Here is a 27,336-nt window from a genome sequence, read left to right as displayed (position 1 = left end):
AGTAAAGCTGTCACTGTTTGCAGATGACATGATACTATACACAGAGAATCCTAAAGAGGCTACCAGAAAACTACTACAGCTAATCAATGAATGTGGTAAAGTAGCAGGATACAAAATTAATGCACAGAAATCTCTTGCATTCCTATACATTAATGATGAACAATCTGAAAGAGAAATTAAGGAAACACTCCCACTTACCATTGCAACAGAAAGAATAAAATACCTAGGAATAAACCTACCTAAGGAGTAAAACATTTTAAAACAGCATCACTATCTGTTAGCTTCCTCTGCACTTTCTCCATGATCAAGCACGGTATGGTCATAATGGTATCTATAACTTTCCCGAACAAAGCCTTGTGTAAAACATGCTTCCCCCTTGCTCAGATGATCGATCTCAACTCAGCAGGGTCCTATGGCAATGGAGCCCTCAAAGACAGACCAGCACATAGGGAAGTGAAACTAGACCTCCGACCCGCAGAGTTGGGTGGCTTAGTTTGAGGCCCCATTCAGAGTTAGTTCTTTGGGAGGGTAGTTTTTAAATGATAGCAATGCACACAATTTGGGAATGCAGGTTTCAAATATACATCACAAAGGTAGGCAAATCTGTGAACATTTTAAAAAGATTGCCAATATACTTACAGTTTTTTCATTATTTTCAAAAGCTTCTCTTGCTTCTTCAAATGTGCAGACTTCTTCTTTGCATTCACGTTCAATATTGCCCTGCCTTATCTCTTCAAAAAGTACATTAGCTCTTCGGTAGCGTTTTAATACTAAATTGGCTTTTTCTCCTGTGAGGAAAACTAAAAAGAGATATAATAATAAGCATAAAATTGTAATTAAAAAATGTGGAAAGTTAATATACAAGATGAAATCTGCTAGGTACTCTTTAGAAAACATAGCCAGCACCCTAAACCTCTTTCTCTAGGTCAGCAAAGTGACATTCAGCTCTCAACCACCAATCTGCTGTCTTCCTCATCATGTGTGTCCTTTCAGTAGCAGTTGCCCTGGGCAGGAACAGCGACATGATTAACGATGTTATATCCAGACTTTAGCACATTCCTGCCAACCATGGGTGTTTAAATATAGCAATAATGATACCAGTACTTATAAGAGGATGCCCCCAGGCGTTCTGCTGTTGGACAGCAGCAATGAAATCAAAATCCAGTCTGTGGACTATCAGTCTTTGTCCCCCTAACTAAAAAAAAAAAAAAATTCCAATTGACCTAATATAAACGCAGAGAACACTTACTTGTATGAAAGGAACAGCTGACAAAATAATATCAAGAAATTAAGACAAATTTGGCCATAATTCATTCCAAGGGATATTAGTAATAATTTTGTTCTAAATGCACTTAAATATATTTTGACTCTTTAATATATTTAACCCCATTTCAATGTCCTTCAGAAAAAGAAAATTGTTCTGCATGACTTATAGGGGCATTTCATATAAACATTCAAAATGCACATTTATGATACCCAGTAAAATAAGGCAATGGTTATATGCATACTCATGGGGAATTATTTTTTTTTACATACAGATTCATTTTAAACTATACTTCAATTACATTTTTCTAAAACTGTCCTGCTTGTTTGGAGAGATAAATAGAATGCTACCAGAATTTAATCTCTGCTAATGCAAAGAAATTAGAAAATTCCCTAATCTTAAAGACCTCTGACATGAGAGAAGGCACATTACAGATCCTTCAAGATGTATTTTTTTTAAAAAGTCTACAGTATTTTGCAAAAAACATTTTGCAGTAAAATGAAAAACGGTAAATGCTCTTTTAAAAATGACCACAATAGCAATGAATTTAAGGTTTACCTCATTTTAGAAATGTGTATTTCACTTCATAGAAGATACAGATTCATTACTTAGGATTCTTTAAAGTACCCAAATTGATACCAATTAGATGGCTACATTGAAAACTACAGTAGGCCTTCCATAAGTGTTTCCTTCCTTCTGTACTTCAGAAGGGTAACCATTGGTAAAAACTAATCACACAGTCATAAAATATCATTAGAAGAAATCTTAAAAAATAAAAAAATAAAAGGATGCTGTTGAGTTGGAGAGTAATAGTAGAATTTTCTATCAGTGCTTTTCACAGTTTAGCAGCATCAGAATCCCATGCTGGACTTATTATCACACATATTGCTGGGCCTACCTCCCAGAGTCTCTGATTCCATAGGTCTGGGGTAGGGCCAAGAAGCTGCATTTCTAGTAAGATCCCAGGTAACGCTGGTGCTGCTGGTCCCACTCCCACAGTTTGACACCACTACTCAAATGGGAGCTCCTTAGAAAACTAGTTCTGAGGAAGGTGTTTATGGAATGCTGGGATTAACAAATATAAAAAAGATCTTTTACTGCATGACTTTTCAGGACCCTTAATATGCATTTAATATATATTTTAAATCTCCATAAAACGAACATGACACAGGCATGTGTCATATTTATTTGATTGTGGAGCCCTTTTTCAAGGAACATTTCACTGAATTAACAACTTCCTAGCCATTGGTTTTATTTATGCCATGACAAACAATTCTCTTCCATATAATAGGCCAACTAATTCATGAAGACAGTAACTGATTTCTCTCGAGTCTTCTCTTTTCTAGGATAAACATGTCTAGTTCCTTCATCTGTTGGTCATATAAAATAGATAGGAGTCTCTGTACCGTCTTTACCTCATAAAATATTGTATTCTACACTCAGTGTGGTCTGACAAGTACAAAACTGATCAGGGCTATTGGCTTCCTTGTTTCTAAACACAATAGATATGTCAATAAAGTCTAACGCATCTTTGGCTTTTGGGACAGTTTTCTTGAAAATAAACCAATCAGTAATAATGTATTTTAAACTTTTAAGAGGAAAAAAGAAACCTAAATTCTCCTAAGAGAAAATGTTATATACACTATCTCCATAAAGGGGTCAAGGAAAGCAGCTAACTCTTGAAACCAGAAAGCAGGCTAATTCAGAAGGTTAAGCTACTATAAGGTAATGTACAGAAAGACACAGCCCTTCTTAATTCCAGCCTAATCAAATTACCCAGAGCATTCCACAAACACCTTCTGTGTATTTTCTTGTACTGGGAGGCAACATGATATAATACTGAGAACTCTAGATGGAATAAGCTGGCAAGTAGATTTTATCTCACCTGCCAAATGTGCTCAATTAGAAGATACCACCTAGAGTAAGAGTCCGACCAGTAGGAAAGATATTGTTACAGATTAGTTCCATCTGCCATATATTAGGGAATAGGAAGTTGTGGCAGAGTAATTTGCTGTTCCTCATCAAGGTAATTTGGAAATCTCATGGGTGATACCAGAATTGGGATTCTTTCTATGTGGAAACAAAATAAAGGGAAAGGTGGCAGCTTGGACCTATAGGATAAGATCAGACTATTTCTTCCTAAAACACTGGGCAATTTCCACGATGCTAGGGCTTGTGTTTGGACTTAATGTTTGAAACTAAAGTTGATTACTTCCCTCTACCTCCTTCTCATCAAAATGTGTGAGTTACCCCACAGCTGTCCAGAATCATGTGTATGCCTTCATCAGAGATTACATGATGTGGCAAGTATACAGACTGTAAATTTACTTTGAGAACACAACACTGAGGTATTAATCAAACATGTTCTTTTCTCATTAAAGGACATAAGAAAAACCTAAGCTGTTTTCTTTAGATTCAGTTAGGAAACACCCTTTCTAAAGAAAATATTTAAACTCTAAGACTGGTAAAGACATAAATGACCACAAAATAAGTATATTAATTCAAAAAACATAACTACTTTTTCATAATTTCAAAATAAATAGCTCTTACCCATGCTTTCTCTTCAAAAGAAAAGAATAAAATAAATGAAATAAGATAGCTTCTCAAGTAACTGTCTAAATTACTGCCTTAAACCGAAATATGTAGTCATGTTATATATTTTTAATGCATTGCAGCATACTAAAACTGACATTTTAATGCCAAAAATCTTTATCTAGGCAAAATCATGTCCGTACATTTGCTGAAAAACAGCAGATGGTAAGGCCTGAAAATTAACAGCCCACGTGGAAAATCTCTACTCCACTTATCTAATCAGTTCTCTAATCTAATCTTGGGTCTGGATTCATTGAAACAGCCATTATTTAAAGTTGCAAATGTTTACATTTTTCTTTTAAGTGAACAAAATTCCTTCTTTAGGACATATTTACTGAACACAGACTATGTACAATGAGATCATGACAAGTCACAAAGATGAGTAGGAGACTGCCTTTGACCTCAAGGTTCTTCAGTGGAAGAGATAATGAAGATAAAAGAGATAAACAGCTCTAACGCACGATGAACAAGGTAGATGCTCTTTGAGGTCAGCAGGCAGGCGTACTTCTACTGGGTAGGTGTGTTTCGGGATGGGAGAGGGACCTGGAGAAGGGCGAGTGAAAAGTATATTTGGGCTGGCCTTTTAAAAATTGGCAGGATTGGGGCATGCAAAGATGGTGAGGAAAGACATCCTAGGAAAACAAAATAGTGAGTGAGGGCCTGAAATCGAATAAACCTATGGCCATAAACGAGGAATATGAGCTGGTCAGTAGGGCCAGAGTACACGATTCAAAAGTGGAAGAGAGGAAAATGAAACCGGAAAGGGGCCTGATAGCCATGTCATGGAGGCATTTAATGTTAGGCTAAGATATTTAAACTATTCAACAGCATTCAAGAGTTTAGACCGATACTTCGTGGAGAATAACCTAGAAAAATGTATAAGTACAACAGATTTGGGGGTAGGATGAAGAGAAAATGGAGGGATAAAGGCCAGGAAAAAGGCTACTTACAACAGACCAGGTTAAGAAATAATGAGATCATGCATTAGAATGGTGGCAATAGGAAGGGAAAGAAAGGGACAGATGTGAAATATGGGTGATCTCTTTGGCCACTACACCCATCATGTACCTTATTCCTCAGTCAAACCAAATCTTACCATCCTTCATAGAGGTCCTTTTATGCCTCCATAATTCTGTACCTAATATTTCCTCTGCCTAGCAAACTCCTATTCCATTCAGATGTAACATCCTCTAAAAACCTTCCCCAGATTCTACTCCCCACTTCATTAGACAGAGCTGCTATAGACTCTCAGTATTTACATATACTTCAATTATAGCAATTAACTAAACTATATTATAATTTTATTATAATTTTTGGTATGCCTATCTGGTTCCCCCTCAAGACTTGAGGGCAGGGCCCATGTATTATTAATATTTTGATCCAACATCTGTCTTTCATAATACCTAGTAAAGACCTTGGTACAGAACATGATTCAATAAGCGTGGAATAAAGGAAAAGGCAGAATGGGAGAAACTTGATATCTGAATGACTAGAAGCTGGGAAGCCATGGACCATGCCTCTAATTATGAGGCAGCATCGCAAACTTAATATATGATTATGAAATCAATACATTTACTGCAAAGTTTCTAGTGAAACAGCACTTGAATATCCTTTTGCAAGAGAAACTACCTTTTGAAATTTGTACAGTACTTCTGTTTGGGCTCCGCTTGGAGCACATTTTTTGTTGTTCTGAAAGAACCATTGATTTGCCGTAATACTTATGTAGAGGGAGAGTAGCTGGACAACTACAGTTGTGGGAAGAGGGCACAGTCAGATGCTTTTTGGCTTGGCAAGGAACTAGCACCTTGGCTCCCCAGGGTGCTGCAGTGAATTCATGAAGAATGTGCAGGATATTTTACATTTTTTGGAGAAATGTATTGATACTAACATCTGTTGGACACCACACAAACTATGAGCTTAAGGTAATTTACAGTTTCATTATTAGGTAGTTCTACATTCCTTTCCTTTGTGAAACTGGATTTTCGGCTATGATTTAAAAAAAAAAAGTGCTGTGTTTGACAAGAAGTGAGAAGGTTTGAGAAGTTGTGCGGTGCCCAACAGGCACACACATCCAATTAGTAAGTAACTGCATGGCTACTTAAGATACAAATATCGAAACAAAGCGAGTCACATGAGTTTTTTGGTTTCCTAGTGCATTTATAAAAGTTATGCTTACGCTATACTATAGACTATTAAGTATGCAATAGCATTATGTCTTTAAAAAGCAACGTACATACCCTTAATTAGAAAATACTTTATTGCTAAAAATGCTAACTATTACCTGACAACACAGGGTTGCCACAAACCTTCAATTTGTAAAAAACCACAATATTTGCAAAGTGCAATAAAAGGAGGTATGCCTGTATTATTTTTTCAAATGGCTACCAAGCTGTCAGGATATAAATACCTATTGTTTGGACCTAATTACTTAATAAATGGAACTATTAGGCATTTCTTTTGGCCTATGGCTGCTGTGAAAAAGTCACTGCAATAACTAAGGGCACCTTAAACTCAGAAAGTTTGGGAACCTCTGACCTAGGGGTTCTAGAGGCTGATGGAGTCCTGCCACTGCTCTCCCAAATACACCTGGCACACCATGCTTGAATGGGCTGGGAAGCTCCTTCTCTGAGGAAGGCAACTGAGATTCCTTTTGAAAGTTTACAGTTACTGAAACCTGTCACATGGGTTACTGTGGCTCTGATAAGAGGTAGCAGAAAAAGAATATAGTATAGTCCCCCCATCCAGTCACACCCCTCAACTGTAGGTTATCCTAAGGTCTCCCTCAATTAGCCACTCTGGTTCTGTGAGCTTGCCTGGGAAAGAGGCCAGGGAGATGATAATGAAACAACAGGGTCACTAGGTAGTCGGAACACCGGGCAATCGGGCCTCCTGTGTTATGGAGCGAGCCAGGTGAGTGAAATGCTGGGTAGAAAGGTGCCCTCCTCTTTTCCCAGCGCTGCTGGTAATTACTACCAGCCCAGAAAAGGCAACCTATGCCACAGTTCACAAAGTGACTCCTCTATTGTCCTTGGAATTGTCCTGGGTACCAGAAAGCCTGGTTTGAGTGCCCTGGTTTTAATGTAAGACTATACGCCGGCAACAACAGCAAGAACATGAAGAGCAAGAGAGAATGGGGACTTCCTACAAATGCACCTAGCATTCCATTATCTTTCTTCAGTGCAGGAGGCAGGGCATACTCCTCTATTTGTGGGAGAAGGTGAGCTTCATGTCCTACTACTCCGCCATCTTGATTGCTCCTCCCAGGGCGTACTCCTCTAGACCTAAGGTGCAAACCTAGAATTCTTCAATTTCCCATGAGAATAGGGTTGGTCAGGGAAGGAAGACAGACATTCTCATATTTCCAGGGGCTGTGGCTATTTAATCTGAGTAACGAATGTGATCTCATTGGTATTCCAAGCTTGTTAAATGGTACACATCAGTTACGCATTTAGAAAGTAAGAAAAAGTTGTTAAAGCAAACAGCTATGTGAGGAAAGCAAAAACCCTATGCTTCCCTTCCTCATCCGTAAAATTGGAATAACAGCACCGACGTCATAGTTATAAATGAGGTAATGGACATAAAGTGCTTTGCTCAGAGCTTGGCAAAAAATGGAGCTCAATAAACAAGAGTGTGATTTGTTGTCACCATGACAGCTGTCATGGTGGCAGTTATTCCATTAAAGGAAAAACAAGAGATTTACCAAGATGATAAAAAAAATACACTTAGAAAATAAAGAATAAATGATCAAGGATAGGGTTAAGTTTCAGTGAGTCTGTATGTTTAACTCCAAGGATGCCTAGAAGTTTGGTCCCCTTGGTCAAGATTGGGATGAAATGTACTAGCTTTATAAAGTGCTGTTTAAAGCCCTTGGAGGCACTCTGTACTAGCTTGTCTACACTGTTTATTGAAAATGTATAGATTGATGGTTTGCACTGATGGTATGCAGCCTAATTTCATCTGTATGACCACTGGGTATCAAAGATTCTCAGTAAACATGTGCCTTGGCTCCCCTGAGACCAAGGTTATCTTGCATGTATCTCGACTGTTCACAATTAGAAGAAAAAGCATGCCCCGTGTGACTAAAAATGGCCTTAGGAGCCATCTTTCTCCTGCTGCACCATACCTTTAGCCATTATTAAAGCCTTATGAGAGTCTCATAGGTCCTTTCAATTAGCTAATGTTGAGTAGTGCCTACTTTGATGCGTCATAAATATTTTGAGGATATCATGAGATTTAAAAATTTCAGAAGTTCTTCAGAATGTAAATTAAGGACTATTTCTGGTCCTTATTTAGAAGGACTTGATTTTGTAAGAAACTCACAAGCAAGTATCCTTTATTATACCTTATATGTTTACTTTTATTAACTTCAGTTTTGATTAAATGTATGCTGATATTCTATCTTCATGAGAATTTTAATAACAGATCACAAAGAAGCTCTTAAGAAGGACAGATTAAGAAATGAAAATCATACACATGACAGATATATATGTTCAGTGAATCATGAATGAGTAGCTACAACAAAATATACTAAATTATTTTCCATTGATACTTGGGTTATTTGATAGTTCAGGTAGCTATTCAATATTTGACATAATCACTGTGGATATTAAGGACAGTAAGACATTATTTATGCAGAAGTCACTCAAATAAATCCAGTCTCATAAACTTAGAAACAAAAGATGACCAAGATCATGCATTATAACTTATCTTATGTTTTACCTACAGGGGAGCCTCAGCTCCCTTAGACTAATCAAGGATCAATTTACTCAACCCTCATCCACGACCCTGGCTATAAGACTTGAAAGCCTCATTGCACATTAAAGCTGAGAAGTAGAAGGGACTAGGGATGGGCTGAACTAGATCAACACACTGACAGCAACAAGAAGTGAAAGCTCATGAATCTGAAGACAAGAGGAAAGATAGAAGGCCCTTTGAGGGTTATTTAGAGTAGGTCCTAACCCTACTCACACTAACAGCTCCCAAAGCTGTAGGCATCAATGATTATGTTTATGATGGTGAACCTGAGTCACCAAGAAAGGACCACATGATGTTCACGATATTGTTTAAGAAGGCAGTAAGGTATATGATCTATTTTAGAACTATTTCCATAAAAATAGTTTTTAAAAAGTTTTTTTTTAACTATTTGAAAAGGTGAGCATGAGCCATCTGCAAAATGTATTTATTCAAATGGAAAGTTCATTCCTAGACAGTGTTGTGTAAATGTTGGTGTGCCACAGACTGAAACTGTAATGAGTCCACATGCTAACCAGGAAGCTGTTTCTTTTCTGAATACATCTCGAATATCTTGTTTAGTTGTGAATTTCTCATAAAAGACTGCATAAGATGATAAGCTACCCACTTATCTGAGCCTTCCGTTAGTCATATGAAAACTGCCTTTTGAGGCTATCTTGTTGAAGTCTGAGAAAGCCAATATCCATTCACCACTTTCACTAACCCTTTATTGAAACAAATGAAACTGCAGGCAAAGAAAAGAGTATGGTAGGGTGAAAAGGTCCCGAATTTGTAGTCAGGTATGCGGATTCCTGTCCACCTCTGGCACTAACCTGGCTGCATGATTCTGCATTTGTTGCTTAATTTATCTGGGCCTGTCTCCTAATTTGTGAACCTAAGGTGTTGTATGTATATGATTTCTTAGGTCCCTTGAGTTGTAACTGTGAAGTTTTATACTCGGAAAGATTTCTGTTAAGTGGGAGTAGTGTATCACATCCAAATTCTTTGGGGATATGAACACACTATTTTTCAGCCAAGCAACCACCATCCCCCAAACCAACAAAAAAATCAAACAAACAAGAAGCAAAAATCAACAAGAAGCACACCAAATCCTGCGCTCAGATTTATATACTATAAAAGAAAATCTTATGAAGTGTCATACTCATAATTCTTTGTTTTCTTGCTTCTAAGCCATTTTGATACCATCATTTACTCAGCTGTGTGTGCATACGATGCCTTCGAGGTTTTTTTCCTGCTGAAATGGGTATTAAATAGGCATTTCTTATCACAGACTGATGGATATAACTTTCCCTAGAAAAACAAAGTCTCACTAGAATTCTAAAGTGACATTTCACCTCCTAAAAACCAATATTTTGCAAAATAAAAAGATCCTATTTGGATTATCTTCCTATTAGTTAGGGAGGTGGAAAAACCAGATTATTTCCCAATTGTATTTCACCACTGTAACCTATATGTGGAAATTAAAGGTTAATTTTTTCATAGCAGGTAGGTTTATAATTCAGAATTTGTTGTACAGTGGTGCTCATGTGCCCAAACAGGTTGTCACAAACTTACAGCTTAGTTAGGATGGCATGTAGTATATGTATTCACAGGAATTAGGAAGCTGAAACCCACTCAAGGACTGAGATATTTGAAAAATAATGTGAAGTTACAGGACTGAGCTAGTGAGAGTGGGGAGTGTCTCAGGGTTTGAGAGAAGAAGTAATTAATACCTTTAATATCCTGAACCTGCTTCTTAAGGACAATGTAGTGGTTATGATCACTACTAAAAAAAGATATCTTTGTGCTACTGGAGGTATGCAATGAAACGCCAAATGATAACAGGCAGGTTTCCTGGAATAAGTGTGGAGAAAATGTCAGAAATGGATTTCTATAAGAGAGAAGACAAAACAGGTAACATACATCTATAAAGTCAATATTTTTTAAAAACAAAACAAATATGGTTCCCCCCTGCCGAGTGAGTCTTGCTAACTCAATATGGTTTTCTTTTTTTTTTTTTTTTTTTGCAGTACACGGGCCTCCCACTGTTGTGGCCTCTCCCATTGCGGAGCACAGGCTCCGGACGCGCAGGCTCAGCGGCCATGGCTCACGGGTCCAGCCGCTCCGCGGCATGTGGGATCTTCCTGGACCGGGGCACGAACCCGTGGTCCCCTGCATCGGCAGGCGGACTCTCAACCACTGCACCACCAGGGAAGCCCCTATATGGTTTTCTTAAAAGCCAAATCTTACATCAAATATTCAGATGTCTCTTGTCTAACGATTTTATGCTTTGTAAGGAATAATGAAATACAAAGAAAAGATCTAATAGATTCTCCCACAAAGTAAGGTAAAAGGCCAAATTTTCTTTGAAGGAGTTTTACAGTTCATAACGCCTTATCAAAAAGAATTCTTCATGGAATAAGGATGACAGCAATCCAGTTACTAGCAATTGCAATAACTGGTTTAAATGTATGGTATGGTACTCTAACACATGATATTTATAGACTAGGGGCTGTGACGTACCCACAGGAAACAAACAAATATGGAATTAGAATGGTCTAATTTGCACAAAATTAAGCACACAATCAGGTGGAATCATGAAAACACGGGCATTCCAAAGACAGGTATTTCTCCTATCACTAGTGCCTCAACTATTATCAACAAGAATATCATTAGTCTTAGAGTTTATAGTTGTCATGACCATAAAACTTTGTTTTTAGCTTATGGATCTGATTTACACTGATTACAGTTCTGTCCCATATGAAAGAAAATGGAAACAACTATAACAATCACCATTTAATGGGGGGAAAGGCATGTAGAGAGACTCAGCAAACATGAAATATAGTTTTAAATACATAACTCAATGTTATAATGAATGCTTCACAATCTGTCAACATAGACAGTATGGTATTATCTATGTGATAGTTAGCTGTAATCTAGATGTTAGGAGTGAATAATTGTCCTAATAGAACACATACTACATTTAATCAAAAAGCCACATTTCAGAGGTGGTTGTTCAGACAGCATTCAAAGATAGTATTCAACTATCTTTCTCTTCTGTGCACAAACAGCAGAGCATGATGGATTTCAGAAATGGAGTCTCATTGACAAATTAGTTCCGTTGTTAATTAGCACATGGATTTCAGAAATGACTTTTTGCTGGTGAAATCAATGTTATTTATATGTGAATTTGCTCTAGAAATGATAGAATTCAAACTTTTGCTTGCTCTGTCTGAAGGGGAGGTACTACATAACCAGGAGTGCTCTCTTTTCCTCCCCTTCTCTCATAGTGGCTTCTCAGAGACCCCTTTAGAAAACCTGGCGCTTCACTGAGCAACACTGGAAACCACTGATCCATCTCAATCCCTTCATTTCACTGACAAGAAAACTGAAATCCAGAGGTTAAGTGACTTATCCAAGGACACAGCTGCTTGATTGTAGGACCAGGACTACACCTTGGTTTCTAGAACCATAATGGAAGAAAGTGTCACATACTGCGGTATGGGAAAGTCATTCTGGCTTATATATGATTTAACTCGAACTTTATGCTAACTAAAACAGCCTGTTTGTGGCCTATCAAACATGCATTGTACATGTGCCTTAATCCTTAAAGAAAAGGGTGCAGTGGCCAGAAGTAAAAAATGTCCATGTTAAAAATAAAGATGAGGGGCTTCCCTGGTGGCGCAGTGGTTGAGAGTCCGCCTGCCGATGCAGGGGATACGGGGTCGTGCCCCGGTCCGGGAGGATCCCACATGCCGCGGAGAGGCTGGGCCCGTGGGCCATGGCCGCTGAGCCTGTGCGTCCGGAGCCTGTGCTCCGCAAGGGGAGAGGCCACAACGGTGAGAGGCCCACATACCGCAAAAAAAAAAAAAAAATTTTTTAATTAAAAAAAAAAAAAAAAAAAAGATGAAATGCCTCCCTTCCTGGGTCGCCAATGCTGGTATGCCTTCATTGATAAGACTCCCTTCCCAGGTGCCAAGGCCATACTGAGTCCCTGTGTATACGCTGATTTGTTGTGGCTGTTGTTTTGAAATCTTGAAGGAATGGATCCCTGACTTCTTTGATGTTCTTTGTTCTGACAAGATATAAAACTGTGCTGAAAACCATGCTTCTTCAGACTCATTCCTCAGAGTTATCTGAGCTGCTGTCTACTGGGCTACAGTTCTTAGTTTGGCTCAAATAAAACTTCTTTCTATTCCTATCATAAATCAGTTTATTGATTATTTCTGTTGACAACCATATACATTTGTCCCTCGGTAGTCATGGGGGATTCATTCCAGGACCCCCTATGGATACCAAATTCTGCAGATGCTCAAGTCCCTTATGTGAAATGGCATAGTATTTGCATATAACCTATGCACATCCTCTCATATACTAAAAATCATCTCTACATTACTTATAATAACTAATACAATGTAAGTGATACATAAATAGTTGGAAACACAATGTAAATTCTATGTAAATAGTTGCTGGCATGCAGCAAATTCAAGTTTTACTTTTTTGAACTTTCTGGAATTTTTACTTTTTTCCAATATTTTTGATCCATGGTTGGTTCAATCCATGGATGTGGAACCGTGGATACCTGCAGACACAGAGGGCCAACTCTAGTGCTCTCCTTTAGACTTGAATTACTTCTATGAAAATCATAATATGCTAATTATGGCTTATCTCTAAAGATTTCCTTCCCTTTATTCTAAATCAGTGGTTTTCAATCTTGGGAGACATTGCACCCCAGGGAACATTTGGCAGTGTCTGGATACGTTTTTGATTCTCACAACGTGGGGGGGTAGGTGCCACTGGCATGTAGTGGGGAGAGGCCCCATGACAAAGACTTACTTGGCCCCAAATGTCAATAGTCACTCCTACATGTATGCCCCAAAGAACTGAGAACAGATACTCAAACAAAAACTTGTACATCGAGGTTCACAGTAGCACTATTTAGAATAGCCAAAGGGTGGAAACAACACAAATGTCCACCAACTGATGAATGACTAATCAATCACACTGTAGTATATTCATACAATGGGATATTATTCAGCCATAAAAAGGAATAAGGTACTAATACAACATGGATAAACCTAAAAACCATTATGCTAAGTGAAAAAGCCAGATACAATAAAAGGGCACATATTTATTATTCCATTTAAATGAAATATCCAAGATAGGTAAATCCATAGAGCTAGAAATCAGATCACAGGTTGCCAGGGCCTGGGAAGGGAGAAATAGAGACTGACTGTTTAATGGGTAGAGGGTCTCCCTTGGAGGTGATGGAAATGTTTTGGTACAAGATAGTTGTACAACGTTGTGACTGTACAAATGCCACTAATCTGAACAATTTAAAATGGTCAATTCTATGTTATGTGAATTGTTTTGCCTACATTATGTGTTTTGCCTCAATTTTTTAAAAAAATGTCAATAGTGCTAAGGTTGAGAAGCCATTCTAAACTTACGTACCAAAGTTAATTTCTTCTTGAATAGGTAAAAGGCAAAGAGGATTGCATCAAAGACAAAAAGCATCAAGCACTATAATGAGTTAAAAAAAAAAAAAAGCAGCCTGACCCTTAAATAGTAAGCTCATTTTTTTTCTGATGGGAAAAACTTGCCAGGAAAAAATAATGGCTGTTGTCAGCCCCAAGCAGATTTGTTTTACTGTTATAAAATTATGAAGCTAGACAAGGGTTTACGATAATTTGGTGACATCATCTGAACTGCAGGGGCATGAATATGCTACCATAATAGAGAGACTCTCAGATTTAATATAGGCCAGAAAATGAAATAATTGTCTTTAAATGTGTGCCGTCACTTGAACTGTAAACCTGGGAGCTGTCAAATAAAATTAGGTACTACATTACGAGACAGTCACTTTACAAGGCTTGTCAGTTTGAACACACATTCCCTGTTTGAAAACATGGAGCTATATGCTCAGAATGAAAGTTTAGGATTGGCCTCAACTGAACAGTAGTTCAGCAGTGACTCAAAGAGCTTAGAAATTTACTGTGGTAGCTATAAACCATCTTTCCTTCCATTAAGTCTTAGTAAGTGGAGGGGACATGTTTGGGTTCTTTGAACTAAAGGAGCCAAGTACATCCAGTGACCCAAAGGAATGATGCTGCTATGTTTTAATAATAATAAAAAAAGAGTGTAACTGGTAGCACTGTCTCTGCTTCTCTACAGCACAACAATATGTTCATGTATACTAGGACATCAAGGGCATGTTACCATTAAGCATGGAAAATGAAGATGGAAACTGACTGCAGATTAAGAATTTATAGACCTACTAGGCTAGGTAAAAGCTATCTCCAAAGATTAAATACTGAAAGAGGAGAAACAGAAAAAATGCTAAGGTATCTTTATATTTTTATGTTAATTATTCTTCACAAATAAGACCTGTATGCCTGCTATCATTCAGCTATTCCAGATATTGTTTTCTATACAACAAAGCAAAATTAATCAGTTTGAAGATTCATGGCTAAATATTCCTATTTTGTAAAAGATGAGTAGGAACATCTTGTGGTTTGCTATTATTGAGGAAACATGATGAATTTCTTCCAGAAGCTTTGTTATTAAGGTAAAGACAGTGAAATTAGCCATCATAACTGCATATTAGAGTAATAAATACCATAAATTGCTGCTATAGCACTTAAAATATGCAGTAAGAGAAGTGTGTTCTGACAGAAAAATATCAGATGGAAAAGAGGTGTGATTCAAAGTCAAATTCTACTCAAACACTGTAACAAAAACAACAACCTCCAAATTTTTTAGCAAGACAACTCCCAAGAAATTGCTTTGTGGAATACTGAGACTTTTGTCATTTTATCGTGAACGTACCAGTTATTCGGGGGGGGGGTGTAGGGGGAGGGGCGGGGATGAAAAGGTAGGATAAAGTTTTACTTTCCATCTGAAGATGATTACTGATAAACACTCTCTAGTATTATGTACATAATATTTGGTAAGCCTATATATACATATTTGCAAAATCCTTATATTCTCTTCTTTGTGAGAATGTTAATTCTCTACTAAAATCTTACACATAATTTTATTTATACATGCTGTTGTTTTTTTGTAACAGCATCTCCCCTTGTCGTCTACATGCTGTTCTGGTATTCCATACTGTATTTTATTCTTTGTGTTATGAAGAACCACAAATATAAAAACCTATAAATCAAGAAGGGTGACTTTCACCACAGAAGTGGTGTCTTAGGCCCCTTACTTTGGGCACCTCCCACTGTGGGCTGTGTACAGCAAGCTTCTGAGTTGAATTATCTTGTTATCTAGCTTGGTGACTGCCAATTACTGCTGCTGCCTTTGAATTACTGCAGCCATGGACCACCGCTGCTCAGAGGATTTTTATATTTGAGGCACTCCACTATCTGACACACGTGTTTTAGCTGTTACCATAAATGTTGATGAACACTGAGCCATTTCTCTTTTCCTATCTGCCCACTCCCCCATGCTGTGAGAAACATATGAATATCATCGTAGTTCTAAGAAAATATTTTCTTCCATACCTTTCACGGCATCAGATAGCTCCTAAGTTTTTAATCAACTTTATACACTGCTGATGACTAGGGTGTTCAGAATACAATTTGTTGGAAGAAAATAAAAACTGGATATGACATAAGGAGACCTAGGTTTGTCTTCCGATTCTTCATTTATAAACTGTGGACTTTATTTTATTTTATTTTTTTTTGTGGTACGCGGGCCTCTCACTGTTGTGGCCTCTCCCGTTGCGGAGCGCAGGCTCCGGACGCGCAGGCCCAGCGGCCATGGCTCATGGGCCCAGCCTCTCCGTGGCATGTGGGATCCTCCTGGACCGGGGCATGAACCCATGTCCCCTGCATCGGCAGGCGGACTCTCAACCACTGCACCACCAGGGAACCCCTTAAACTGTGGACTTTAGATAAGACTTTCTCTCATGACCCTCAGTTTTATAATACATAAAATGAAGATAATAATCCCTATTTACATTATAGGGTTCTCTTACAACTCAAATAAGATAATGAAGGAGAAATATGTACGAGTTATGAAATGCTCTACAGATACTTGTTAATATCAAAATAATTATATATTCATAAAAGTCCTAAATAGTAAATTCTAGCTAAATACTAAATCCCTATATAGTAAATGGGATTTCAATGCCACATACAATGGACACAATTTGTAAGAATTTGTTTATGAATTTTTTCATATCACATAAATAAAAGAATGATTCCTCTAACACATATTTATAAATAATTTCTTCATCCAGTATCAAAGAATACTAAAAGAAATTCACCTCAATTTCACTTTAATTTTTCATCTATACGGTATGGTTTCCCAGCTGTGTTCTTTGTTTTCATGGCTCCTTAATTAAGGAGGCTAGTGCCATGTCTTTGTGATATTTTCCTCTGCTGTCCCTTTGTATGACACATTGAGCTATGTTTGTGAGAATCTTTGCCAAATCCACTAAAAACTCCATTGTACACTACCAGAAAAGGAAAAAAAGAGCCCACAGAAGCACCTTTTTTTTCACTAAGCATGCTTTTTCTCTGCAATTAACAAGTATAATCAGACAAACTAAGTAAAGCTTAGAGTGTAAAGGATAGATTTTTTGAGATTCAGGATTTTAAGGAGGTTTTTAAAGTGCTTAACACAGTCAAAATGCTGCTATTACACGCTTCCATGTGTTTGTAAAAGTAGTATTTCTTTTGAAGCACTTCTCTTATCTCATCTCCAGGATGGAAACATGCCCATCTTTGCAGATTATAGTACCATGCTCTGTCCTTTAGCAAGAACTCTATTAATTATCTGACCATTTAAACAAATACTTGGTGGAGCACCTTTTAAAGCAAGCACCGAATGATCTCCCTGCTAATAACCTGATGACCATTCTGAAAAGGAAGAATGAAAACAAGAAGGAATATGTTGCCCTGTCTCAGTGCAGCTTTCTTCGCCATATGGCCATGATGAAATCCAATCATCACAACATTCTCCAAATTCACTTGAAGCTTGGAGAAAGTGAGGATCAAACCATGATGAGTCACTCTGGAAGGTTCTGTTGACAGCTGACTTAGAGTTAGGACGTGGTATGGATTAGTCCCAGAACTTTGACCAGTTTTTTTTATTTAGTCATTTTAAAAAAATTTCTAAACTATCAGAGATTGGTATCTTTTGTGAAGGTTGGGAAAGAACCAGAATACCCAGGGAAGCACTGGAGAAAACACACAAAAGCTGGCTCATCAAGGTTCAGGAAGATATTTTCTATCTATAATCCTTGGGGCTGCCTACCAGGGCCCATACTGACATGGGGCGAGAAAGATGCCTAGAGCATAAACATAAGGAAGCACTCTCTGTCACTTGCACAACCCTAGTCCCAGCCCTGCTGCCTACAGAGGCATCTGATCAAATAACTTCATTTTAACTACTGAAAGACATAACCAATGAAGATATACTTATTCAGTAAGGATGGCAATTAGCATACCACTGCACTCTTCCATTATACTTCAGAGTTCTCAACACGCTTTCATATATATTATTACATTATGACAACCACAATCTCCTGAGGCTAATAGTGCAGAATGTTATTAATCCCACCTCAGAGATAAACAAACAAGTTTAGGGGAACGGTAGGATTTGATCAAGATAGTAGAGGTAGAACTTGAATTCAGGTCTTTGACCTATGTCCAGTACTCTTCTCATTATACTTACCCAACACCAAGTCTTCCTCTGAGGTCCTTTATAGCATCAGATTTTTATGGTCTGCATTGATTAGAATTATTTATGAAGTCACTGCAGTGGCTGGTTATTAACAACTTAACAAAGAAATGACCTTAAATTTGTCTATTGTTCACTGCCCATATAATAGCCTTATGAGAAAGGAAAAATAAAAAGAATTCATCTAATGCTTCTTAATGCCAGGCTTAAACATTTTAGGGGCAACCAAAGCCATTTATAAGTCAACCTCACAGATGAATTTTTTACTACTATCATTGGTTGCATAGTACAATCATATTTTTGTTTATGTTATTATCAGCAAGGCTCAGAAACCATTAGCAGCATATGGATTACTTTGCTAAGAGTTGTAAAGAAGCTGGGATTAGGGCAGGTTTATATAATATCAAGTTTGAGCCTTCTCTCCCTGTACTGGAAGATGTCCAGAAAAGAGCAGGGGAAACAAAAGACCCTTTCCAGTCAGCAACATGTGATCTGTTGGTCTTTTTCTGCACAGCCCTGCTTCAAATGAAACCTTTCTAACACTAACCAGAAATATGATTTAGGTGTCCACAAAAAAAACACCAAAAAACCAAAAAAAAAACCAAATACAAGCTTTGAGTTGCAAATCTAATTTCCTGGATATAGTGGATTAATGTGGAGAGAATCTAAGTTATTTAAAAGTAAAGAGAAACTTACTTCTCCCCATGTTTTCTTGTGGTCTCTGGTAGGTCCTTGGATGATGATTCCCTATAAAATTCCCTATAAAAAACACAGCACACACACACAGTCAGATTCAAGTTCCATTAAAACTTATGTTGTCAACATGAGCATTTCATTTCAGTACATTCCAATTTTGCCCCCTTACCTAAATAAAACAGATATCTAACCTCAGAGGACAGAAACACAGTATTCTGGAAGCATGGGCTCTACATCAGCTTACTATGACCTTGTTTATCTGGCATTAGTTTCTGCCCTTGCCAAATAAAAGTCATCAAATTGGTCACATAGCTTATCTCTTAGGAAGGCAGTGGATATCAACAAAAAATGGTGGACAAAGAGGCCAAATGGCCCAATTTTAATAACAAGGCTAGCATGTTATTAGTTTGCCTATCCCTGGTTTCTCTTCAATGTCACTCTGTGACAAATCCAATACCATTTATAGTGTAACATTTTCCTGAATGGTGTCAAACAGCAGTACCTCTAATCAAATTATCCCTGCATCAAAGCAGCCCACAGAGTTAATACCAATAAACAGTATGAATCAATAACTATGAGCTACTGACAACAGAAACTCTGGAGGAAAAAAATACATATTGCAAATGCAGGTGTGCATGGAGGAGCAGCAATTCTGGTTCTTTATGAAAATACATACACCAAAGCTAATTTATACTATAATGCTTTATTTTCTCACAGGGTTTAATCACAGAACTACCACACATCTATTGTTCACCTGCCACATTCCCAGCATGGAGCTAAGCACCAGAGGGGCAAAATTATAAGATATAATTTATCACTACGTTAAGGAATATATAATCTACTTGAAGTCAAGCATATAGAGGAGAGTGATGTCATCAAGATGGTCACATAGATCATTCCCAACTTCAGTCCCCCTCACAAGAAGACCACCTAGCAACTACGCATAAAAAAGACTCCATTGTGAAGATGTTAGAACCTGAGGGTAAGGCTGAAGCGCCCTGCTGGACAACGGAGACTGAGAAGGAGCACATTAGAAGGGTGAGAGGACTGGATATACCCTGACCACATCACCCTCCTCCCTGTGGGCAGAAGTGGGAATATGGATTCCATAATGGGAAAAGAGAGCCTGAGGTGGACATCCAGCTCCCCCAGCATATGGGACACTTCCCAGGAGGCCCACTCAGGTCTTGCCTCATGGAGATCACCAGAGGAATCTGCAGGGCTTGACTACTGGGGATCAGAGAGAGAAGGAGAAGGGGGGTGGGGCTTACAGCAAACAGTGCCCAGGCCCTGGCAAACAGCATTCCTGCTCATATCAGTGCCTGAGCAAAGATCCCAGCCAGCAACTCTGGCCATCTGCAGAGCTGATCCAGTGGCCCCTTCTGGCTAGGGAGCTCAGTTGGTAGTTCTACCTGATTTGGACCCACAATCAATGGGCCAGACTGGAAATGGAGGCTGTTCTACCATCCAGCCCATGAAGGCAAGCAAATACTCAGCTTCGCCCAAGTGCTGAGCATAGCCTCCAGTCTCTCCTTCCAGGAAGGAGAGCCTGGCCAGGGAACTAAAGCAGCCACAAGTCCATCATATAGCCCCACTTGGTCAGGCAGCCAAGCCAGCAGCCCTGCCCAACTGCTGAGCATAGCCACTGGCCCTGCAAAACCAGAGAGCTGGAACAGTGACCCTGGGTGACAAGGGAACCCAGCCTATGGGACTGCTAGAGAGGGAGAGCCCAGCCTACAATCCCACTCAGCCATGGATCCCAGCCTTACAACCCTGATAAGCAGAGGAGCCCAGTCTATGGCCCTGCCCAATTGCTGAACACAGTCTGCGGCCTTGCCCAGGCAGGAAGCCCAGCCAGTAATCCTGCCCAACCAAGAAGCACAGCCTGTGATCCCATCCAACAAGGAAGCTCAGCCTAGCAGCAGAGCACAGTCTACTGATCAGGAACACCAGAATGCAGCCCTGCTCAACTTCAGGGCACAGTCTGCGGCCCCACCTAATCGCAGAGCACAGCCTGAGGCCACGTCAAACCAATACATCCTGCCTGGGGCCCTACTTAAACATAAAATCCAGCCAGCGGTACCACTTGGTGGTGGAGCACAGTCTGAGACTCCACACAACAAGGGGTGATTGCTAAACCCAACCCAGCCCTGCTCAATCATGGAATCCAACCAGTGGCACCACCCTACCAGTGAACACAGCCTGGGACTTTACCAACTGGAGGTGACTGCAGAAGCCAGCTAGTGGCCCCATCTGACTGCTGAGCAAAACCAGTAGCCCCACACAAACAGGGAGATGGTCACCCAGTGGTCCTGCTTGAACACAGAGCCCAGCCAACAGGCCTACCCAACTGTGGAGCCCAGCCAGTGGCATCCCCCCAACCTCAGAGCACAAGCAGTGGCCTCATCCAACTAGAGACCCCAACAGCAAGCCCTGCTGACTGTGAAGGCTACCAGCTGACCTGTCCAGTAGCCTCAAGCTATCATGACTGGTGAAGGTCTTTCTCTACAGAAGTGAGCCTGTAAAGTCTGGAGGAGGAGACTGTTTAAACAATGCAAAGAAACAAGGATCATGAAGAAAAGAGGTAAACATAACATAACACCACCAAAAGAAACTAATAAAGCTCCAATAACGGACCCTAATGTAACAAAGGTCTATAAGCTGTCTGAGAAAGAATTCAGAATAATCCTCTTAAAGAATTTCAGTGAACTACAAGAACACACAGACATCTAAAGAAAATTAGGAAACCAGTACACAAACAAAACAAAAAGTTCAAGAAAGAAATGGAAACTATATAAAAGAAAAAAAACAGAAATCTTAGAGCTGAAGAATACAATGGCTGAAGAATTCAACAGAACAAAATGGCAATACCTCTCAAAAATTACTTTAAACATAAATGGATTAAATTCTCCAATCAAAAGACAGAATGGCTGAATGGATAAAAAACAAGATCCCAATGATATGCTACCTACAAGAGACTCAACTTTAGTTTAAAGGACACATATAGGATGAAATGATAGATATTCCAAGCAACTGGTAACCGAAAGAAAGCAGGGATAGCTATATTAATATCAGACAAGGTAGACTTTAAGCTAAATATAGTCATGAGAGACAAAGAAGGTCATTAAATAATGAAAATGGGGTCAACTCATCATGAAGATATAACAGTTGTAAATGGTTTTGCACCCAACACTGGAGCACCTAAATATATAAAGCAAATTCTAACACAAATAAAGTGAGAAACAGCAATACAATAACACCTGTTAACTTTAATATCCCACTCTCAGCAATGGATAGATCATCCAGACAGAGAATCAATCAGGAAACAGTGGGTTTAAAAAACACTATAGACTAAATGGATCAAACAGACATATACAGAACATTCCACCAACAGCAACAGAATACACATTCTTCTCAAGCACAGAGAAAATTTTTCTAGGATTGATCATATGGTAGGCCACAAAATAAGCCTCAAAAAATTCAAGAAGACAGAAATTTTATCAAGCATCTTTTACAAACACTTTGTAGTGAAGGCAGAAATCAATAAGTGGAAGAAAACCAGAAAAATTTCAAATACATGGAAATTAAACAACACACTCCTAACCAACCAATGGACCAAAGAAGAAATCAAAAGGTAAATAAAACAAATTTTGAGACATACAAAAATAGAGAAAAGCTTCAAGATAGCACAAGAGTAAGAAGTGGAGATCACCTTCCTCCCCACAGATACATCAGAAATACATCTACATGTGGAACAACTCCGACAGAACACCTACTGAATGCTGGCAGAAGACCTCAGACCTCCCAAAAAGCCCCACATACCCGGGTAGGGGAAAAGAAAAAAGAAAAAACAGAGACAAAACAACAGGGACGAGACCTGCACCAGTGGGAGGGAGCTGTGAAGGAGGAAGGGTTCCCACACACTAGGAAGCCCCTTCACTGGCGGAGACAGGAGATGGCGGGGAGGTGGGGAGGAGCGTCAGAGCCAGGAGGACAGTGCAGCAACAGGGGTGCAGAGGGCAAAGTGGAGAGGTTCCCACACAGAGGATCAGTGCCGACCAGCACTCACCAGCCCGAGAGGGTTGTCTGCTCACCCGCCGGGACGGGTGTGGGCTGGGAGCTAAGGCTCTGGCTTTGAAGGTTGGGCCCCAGGGAGAAGACTGGGGTTGGCTGTGTAAACGCAGCCTGAAGGGGGCTAGTGCCCCACAGCTAGCTGGGAGGGAGTCCGGGAAAAACACTGGACCTGCGAAGAAGCAAGGGACATTTTCTTGCCTATATGTTTCATGGTGCGTGAGGAGAAGGGATTCAGAGAGCCGCTTAAAGGAGCTCCAGAGACAAGCGCAAGCTGCGGCTATCAGTGCAGACACCAGAGATGGGCATGAAATGCTAAGGCTGCTGCTGCAGCTACCAGGAAACCTGTGTGCAAGCACAGCTCACTCTCCACACCTCCCCTCCCGGGAGCCTGTGCAGCCCACCACTGCCAGGGTCCCGTGATCCAGGGACAATTTCCCCAGGAGAATGCACGGCGCGTCTCAAGCTGGTGCAATGTCAATGCTGGTCTCTGCCGCCGCAGGCTCGCCCAGCACTCCGTACCCCTCCCTCCCCCTGGCCTGAGTGAGACAGAGCCCGCGAATCAGCTGCCCCTTTAACCCCGTCCTGTCTGAGCAAAGAACACAGATGCCCTTAGGCGACCTACACGAAGAGGGGCCAAATCCAAAGCTAACCCCCAGGAGCTGTGTGAACAAAGAAGAGAAAGAGAAATCTCTCCCAGCAGCCTCAGGAGCAGCAGATTCAATCTCCACAATCAACTTGATGTGCCCTGCATCTGTGGAATACCTGAAGAGACAACAAATCATCCCAAATTGAGACAGTGGACTTTGGAAGCAACGATATATATATTTTTTTCCTTTTTCTCTTTCTGTGAGTATGTATGTGTATGCCTCTGTGTGTGATTTTGTCTGTATAGCTTTGCTCTTACCATTTGTCCTAGGGTACTGTCTGTCCGTTTTTCTTTAATTTTCTTTTTAGTATAGTTTTTAGCACTTGTTATCATTGGTGGGTATGTTTTTTGGTTTGGTTGCTATCTCCTTCCTTCCTTCCTTCCTTCCTTCCTCCCTCCCTCCCTCTTTCCTCCCTCCCTCCCTCTCTCTCTCTTTTATTCTGAGCCATGTGGATGACAGAGTCTTGGTGCTCTGGCTGGGCTCCAGGCCTGTGCCTCTGAGGTGGCAGAGCCGAGTTCAGGACATTGGTCCACCAGAAACTTCCCGGCTCCACGTAATATCAAACAGCGAAAATCTCCCAGAGATCTCCATCTCAATGCCAAGACCCACCTCCACTCAACGACCAGCAAGCTCCAGTGCTGGACACCCTAAGCCAAACAACTGGCAAGACAGGAACACGACCCCACCCATTAGCAGAGAGGCTACCTAAAATCATAATAAGGTCACAGACACCCCAAAACACACCATTGGACGCGGACCTGCCCACGAGAAAGACAAGATCCAGTCTCATCCACCAGAACACAGGCACTAGTCCCCTCCACCAGGAAGCTTAAACAACCCACTGAACCAACCTTACGCACTGGGAGCAGACACCAAAAACAACAGGAACTACGAACCTGCAGCCTGCAAAAAGGACACCCCAAACACAGTAAGTTAAGCAAAATGAGAAGACAAAGAAACACACAGCAGATGAAGGAGCAAGGTAAAAACCCACCAGACCAAACAAATGAAGAGGAAATAGGCAGTCTATGTGAAAAAGAATTCAGAGTAATGATAGTAAAGATGATCCAAAATCTTGGAAATAGAATGAAGAAAATACAAGAAACGTTTAACAAGGAACTAGAAGAACTAAAGAGCAAACAAACAATGATGAACAACACAATAAATGAAATTTAAAATTCTCTAGAAGGAATCAATAGCAGGATAACAGAGGCAGAAGAATGGATAAGTGACCTGGAAGATAAAATAGTGGAAATAACTACTGCAGAGCAGAATAAAGGAAAAAGAATGAAGAGAATTGAGGACAGTCTCAGAGAACTCTAGAACAACATTAAACGCACCAACATTCGAATTATAGGGGTCCCAGAAGAAGAAGAGAAAAAGGGACTGAGAAAATATTTGAAGACATTATAGTTGAAAACTTCCCTAATACGGGAAATGAAATAGTTAATCAAGTCCAGGAAACACAGAGAGTCCCAAACAGGATAAACCCAAGGAGAAACATGACAAAACATGTATTAATCAAACTATCGAAAATTAAATACAAAGAAAAAATATTAAAAGCAGTAAGGGAAAAACAACAAATGACACACAAGGGAATCCCCATAAGGTTAACAGCTTATCTTTCACCAGAAACTCTGCAAGCCAGAAGGGAGTGGCAGGACATATGTAAAGGGATCAAAGGGAAAAACCTACAACCAAGATTACTCTACCCAGCAAGGATCTCATTCAGATTTGATAGAGAAATTAAAACCTTTACAGACAAGCAAAAGCTGAGAGAGTTCAGCACTACCAAACCAGCTTTACAACAAATGCTAAAGGAACTTCTCTAGGCAGGAAATACAAGAGAGGGAAAAGACCTACAAGAACAACCTGAAACAATTAAGAAAATGGGAAAAGGAGCATACATATCGATCACTACCTAAAATGTAAATGGATTAAATGCTCCCACCAAAAGACACAGACTGGCTGAATGGATACAAAAACAAGACCCATATATATGCTGTCTACAAGAGACCCACTTCAGACCTAGGGACACATACAGACTGAAAGTGAGGGGATGGAAAAAGATATTCCATGCAAATGGAAATCAAAAGAAAGCTGGAGTAGCAATTCTCATATCAGACAAAATAGACTTTAAAATAAAGACTATTACAAGAGACAAAGAAGGACACTACATAATGATCAAGGGGTCAATCCAAGAAGAAGATATAACAATTGTAAATATTTATGCACCCAACGTAGAAGCACCTCAATACATAAGGCAAATGCTAACAGCCATAAAAGGGGAAATCGACAGTAACACAATCCTAGTAGGGGACTTTAAGACCCCACTTTCACCAATGGACAGATCATCCAAAGGAAAATAAATAAGGAAACACAAGCTTTAAATGATACATTGAACAAGATGGATTTAATTGCTCTTTATAGCAATTACAACCAAAAACAACAGAATACACTTTCTTCTCAAGTGCTCATGGAACATTCTCCAGGACAGATCATATCTTGGGTCACAAATCAAGCCTTGATAAATTTAAGAAAATTGAAATCGTATCAAGTATGTTTTTCAACCACAATGCTATGAGACTAAATATCAAGTACAAGAAAAAAATCTGTAAAAAATACAAACACATGGAGGCTAAACAATACACTACATAATAACCAAGAGATCACTGAAGAAATCAAAGGGGAAATAAAAAAATACCTAGAAACAAATGACAATGAAAACACGATGACCCAAAACCTATGGAATGCAGCAAAAGCAGTTCTAAGAGGGAAGTTCGCAGCAATACAATCCTACCTCAAGAAACAAGAAACATCTTGACTAAACAACCTAACCTTACACCTAAAGCAATTAGAGAAAGAAGAACAAAAAAACCCCAAAGTTAGCAGAAGAAAAGAAATCATAAAGATCAGATCAGAAATAAATGAAAAAGAAATGAAGGAAACAATAGCAAAGATCAATAAAACTAAAGCTGGTTCTTTGAGAAGATAAACAAAATTGATAAACCATTAGCCAGACTCAACAAGAGAAAAAGGGAGAAGACTCAAAACAATAGAATTAGAAATGAAAAACGAGAAAAGAGAAGTAGAAATGAAAAACGAGAAGTAAAAACTGACACTGCAGAAATACAAAGGATCATGAGAGATTACTACAAGCAACTCTATGCCAATAAAATGGACAACCTGGAAGAAATGGATGAATTCTTAGAAAAAGACAACCTTCTGAGACTGAACCAGGAAGAAACAGAAAATATAAACAGACCAATCACAAGCACTGACATTGAAACTGTGATTAAAAACCTTGCAAAAAACAAAAGCCCAGGACAAGATGGCTTCACATGCGAATTCTATCAAACATTTAGAAAAGAGCTAACACCGATCCTTCTCAAACTCTTCCAAAATATAGCAGAGGGAGGAACATGCCCAAACTCATTCTACGAGGCCACCATCACCCTGATACCAAAACCAGACAAAGATGTCACAAAGAAAGAAAAATACAGGCCAATATCACTGATGAACACAGATGCAAAAATTCTCAACAAAATACTAGCAAACAGAATCCAACAGCACATTAAAAGGATCATACACCATGATCAAGTGGGGTTTATTCCAGGAATGCAAGGATTCTTCAATATA

General features: G+C 39.4%; 1 protein-coding gene across 6 annotated transcripts in view; it reads right to left on the bottom strand.

The window, feature by feature from the left end:
- The window catches only part of PRRG1 (proline rich and Gla domain 1), a 159,643-nt gene that overhangs the window by 73,593 nt on the left and 58,714 nt on the right, over positions 1 to 27,336 (bottom strand). For 5 of the 6 annotated variants that reach the window (XM_024117663.3, XM_055081684.1, XM_007121417.4 and 2 more), the window contains 2 exons: positions 18,977 to 19,039; positions 640 to 800 (listed from right to left, as the gene is read on the bottom strand). In XM_024117663.3, coding sequence (XP_023973431.1) covers positions 640 to 800; positions 18,977 to 18,986 — 171 coding nt within the window. In that variant the 5' untranslated portion in view covers positions 18,987 to 19,039. Of the gene's footprint in view, positions 1 to 639; positions 801 to 18,976; positions 19,040 to 23,672; positions 23,725 to 27,336 lie in introns of those variants that run through there. The other variant, XM_055081686.1, reaches the window with a different exon arrangement.

This window comes from Physeter macrocephalus, chromosome 21, assembly GCF_002837175.3.
Source record: "Physeter macrocephalus isolate SW-GA chromosome 21, ASM283717v5, whole genome shotgun sequence".
In the NCBI taxonomy this organism is placed as follows: domain Eukaryota; kingdom Metazoa; phylum Chordata; class Mammalia; order Artiodactyla; family Physeteridae; genus Physeter; species Physeter macrocephalus.
The sequence above is the reverse complement of the archived record's forward strand: the minus strand, read 5'-3'. Positions and strand labels throughout refer to the sequence as shown.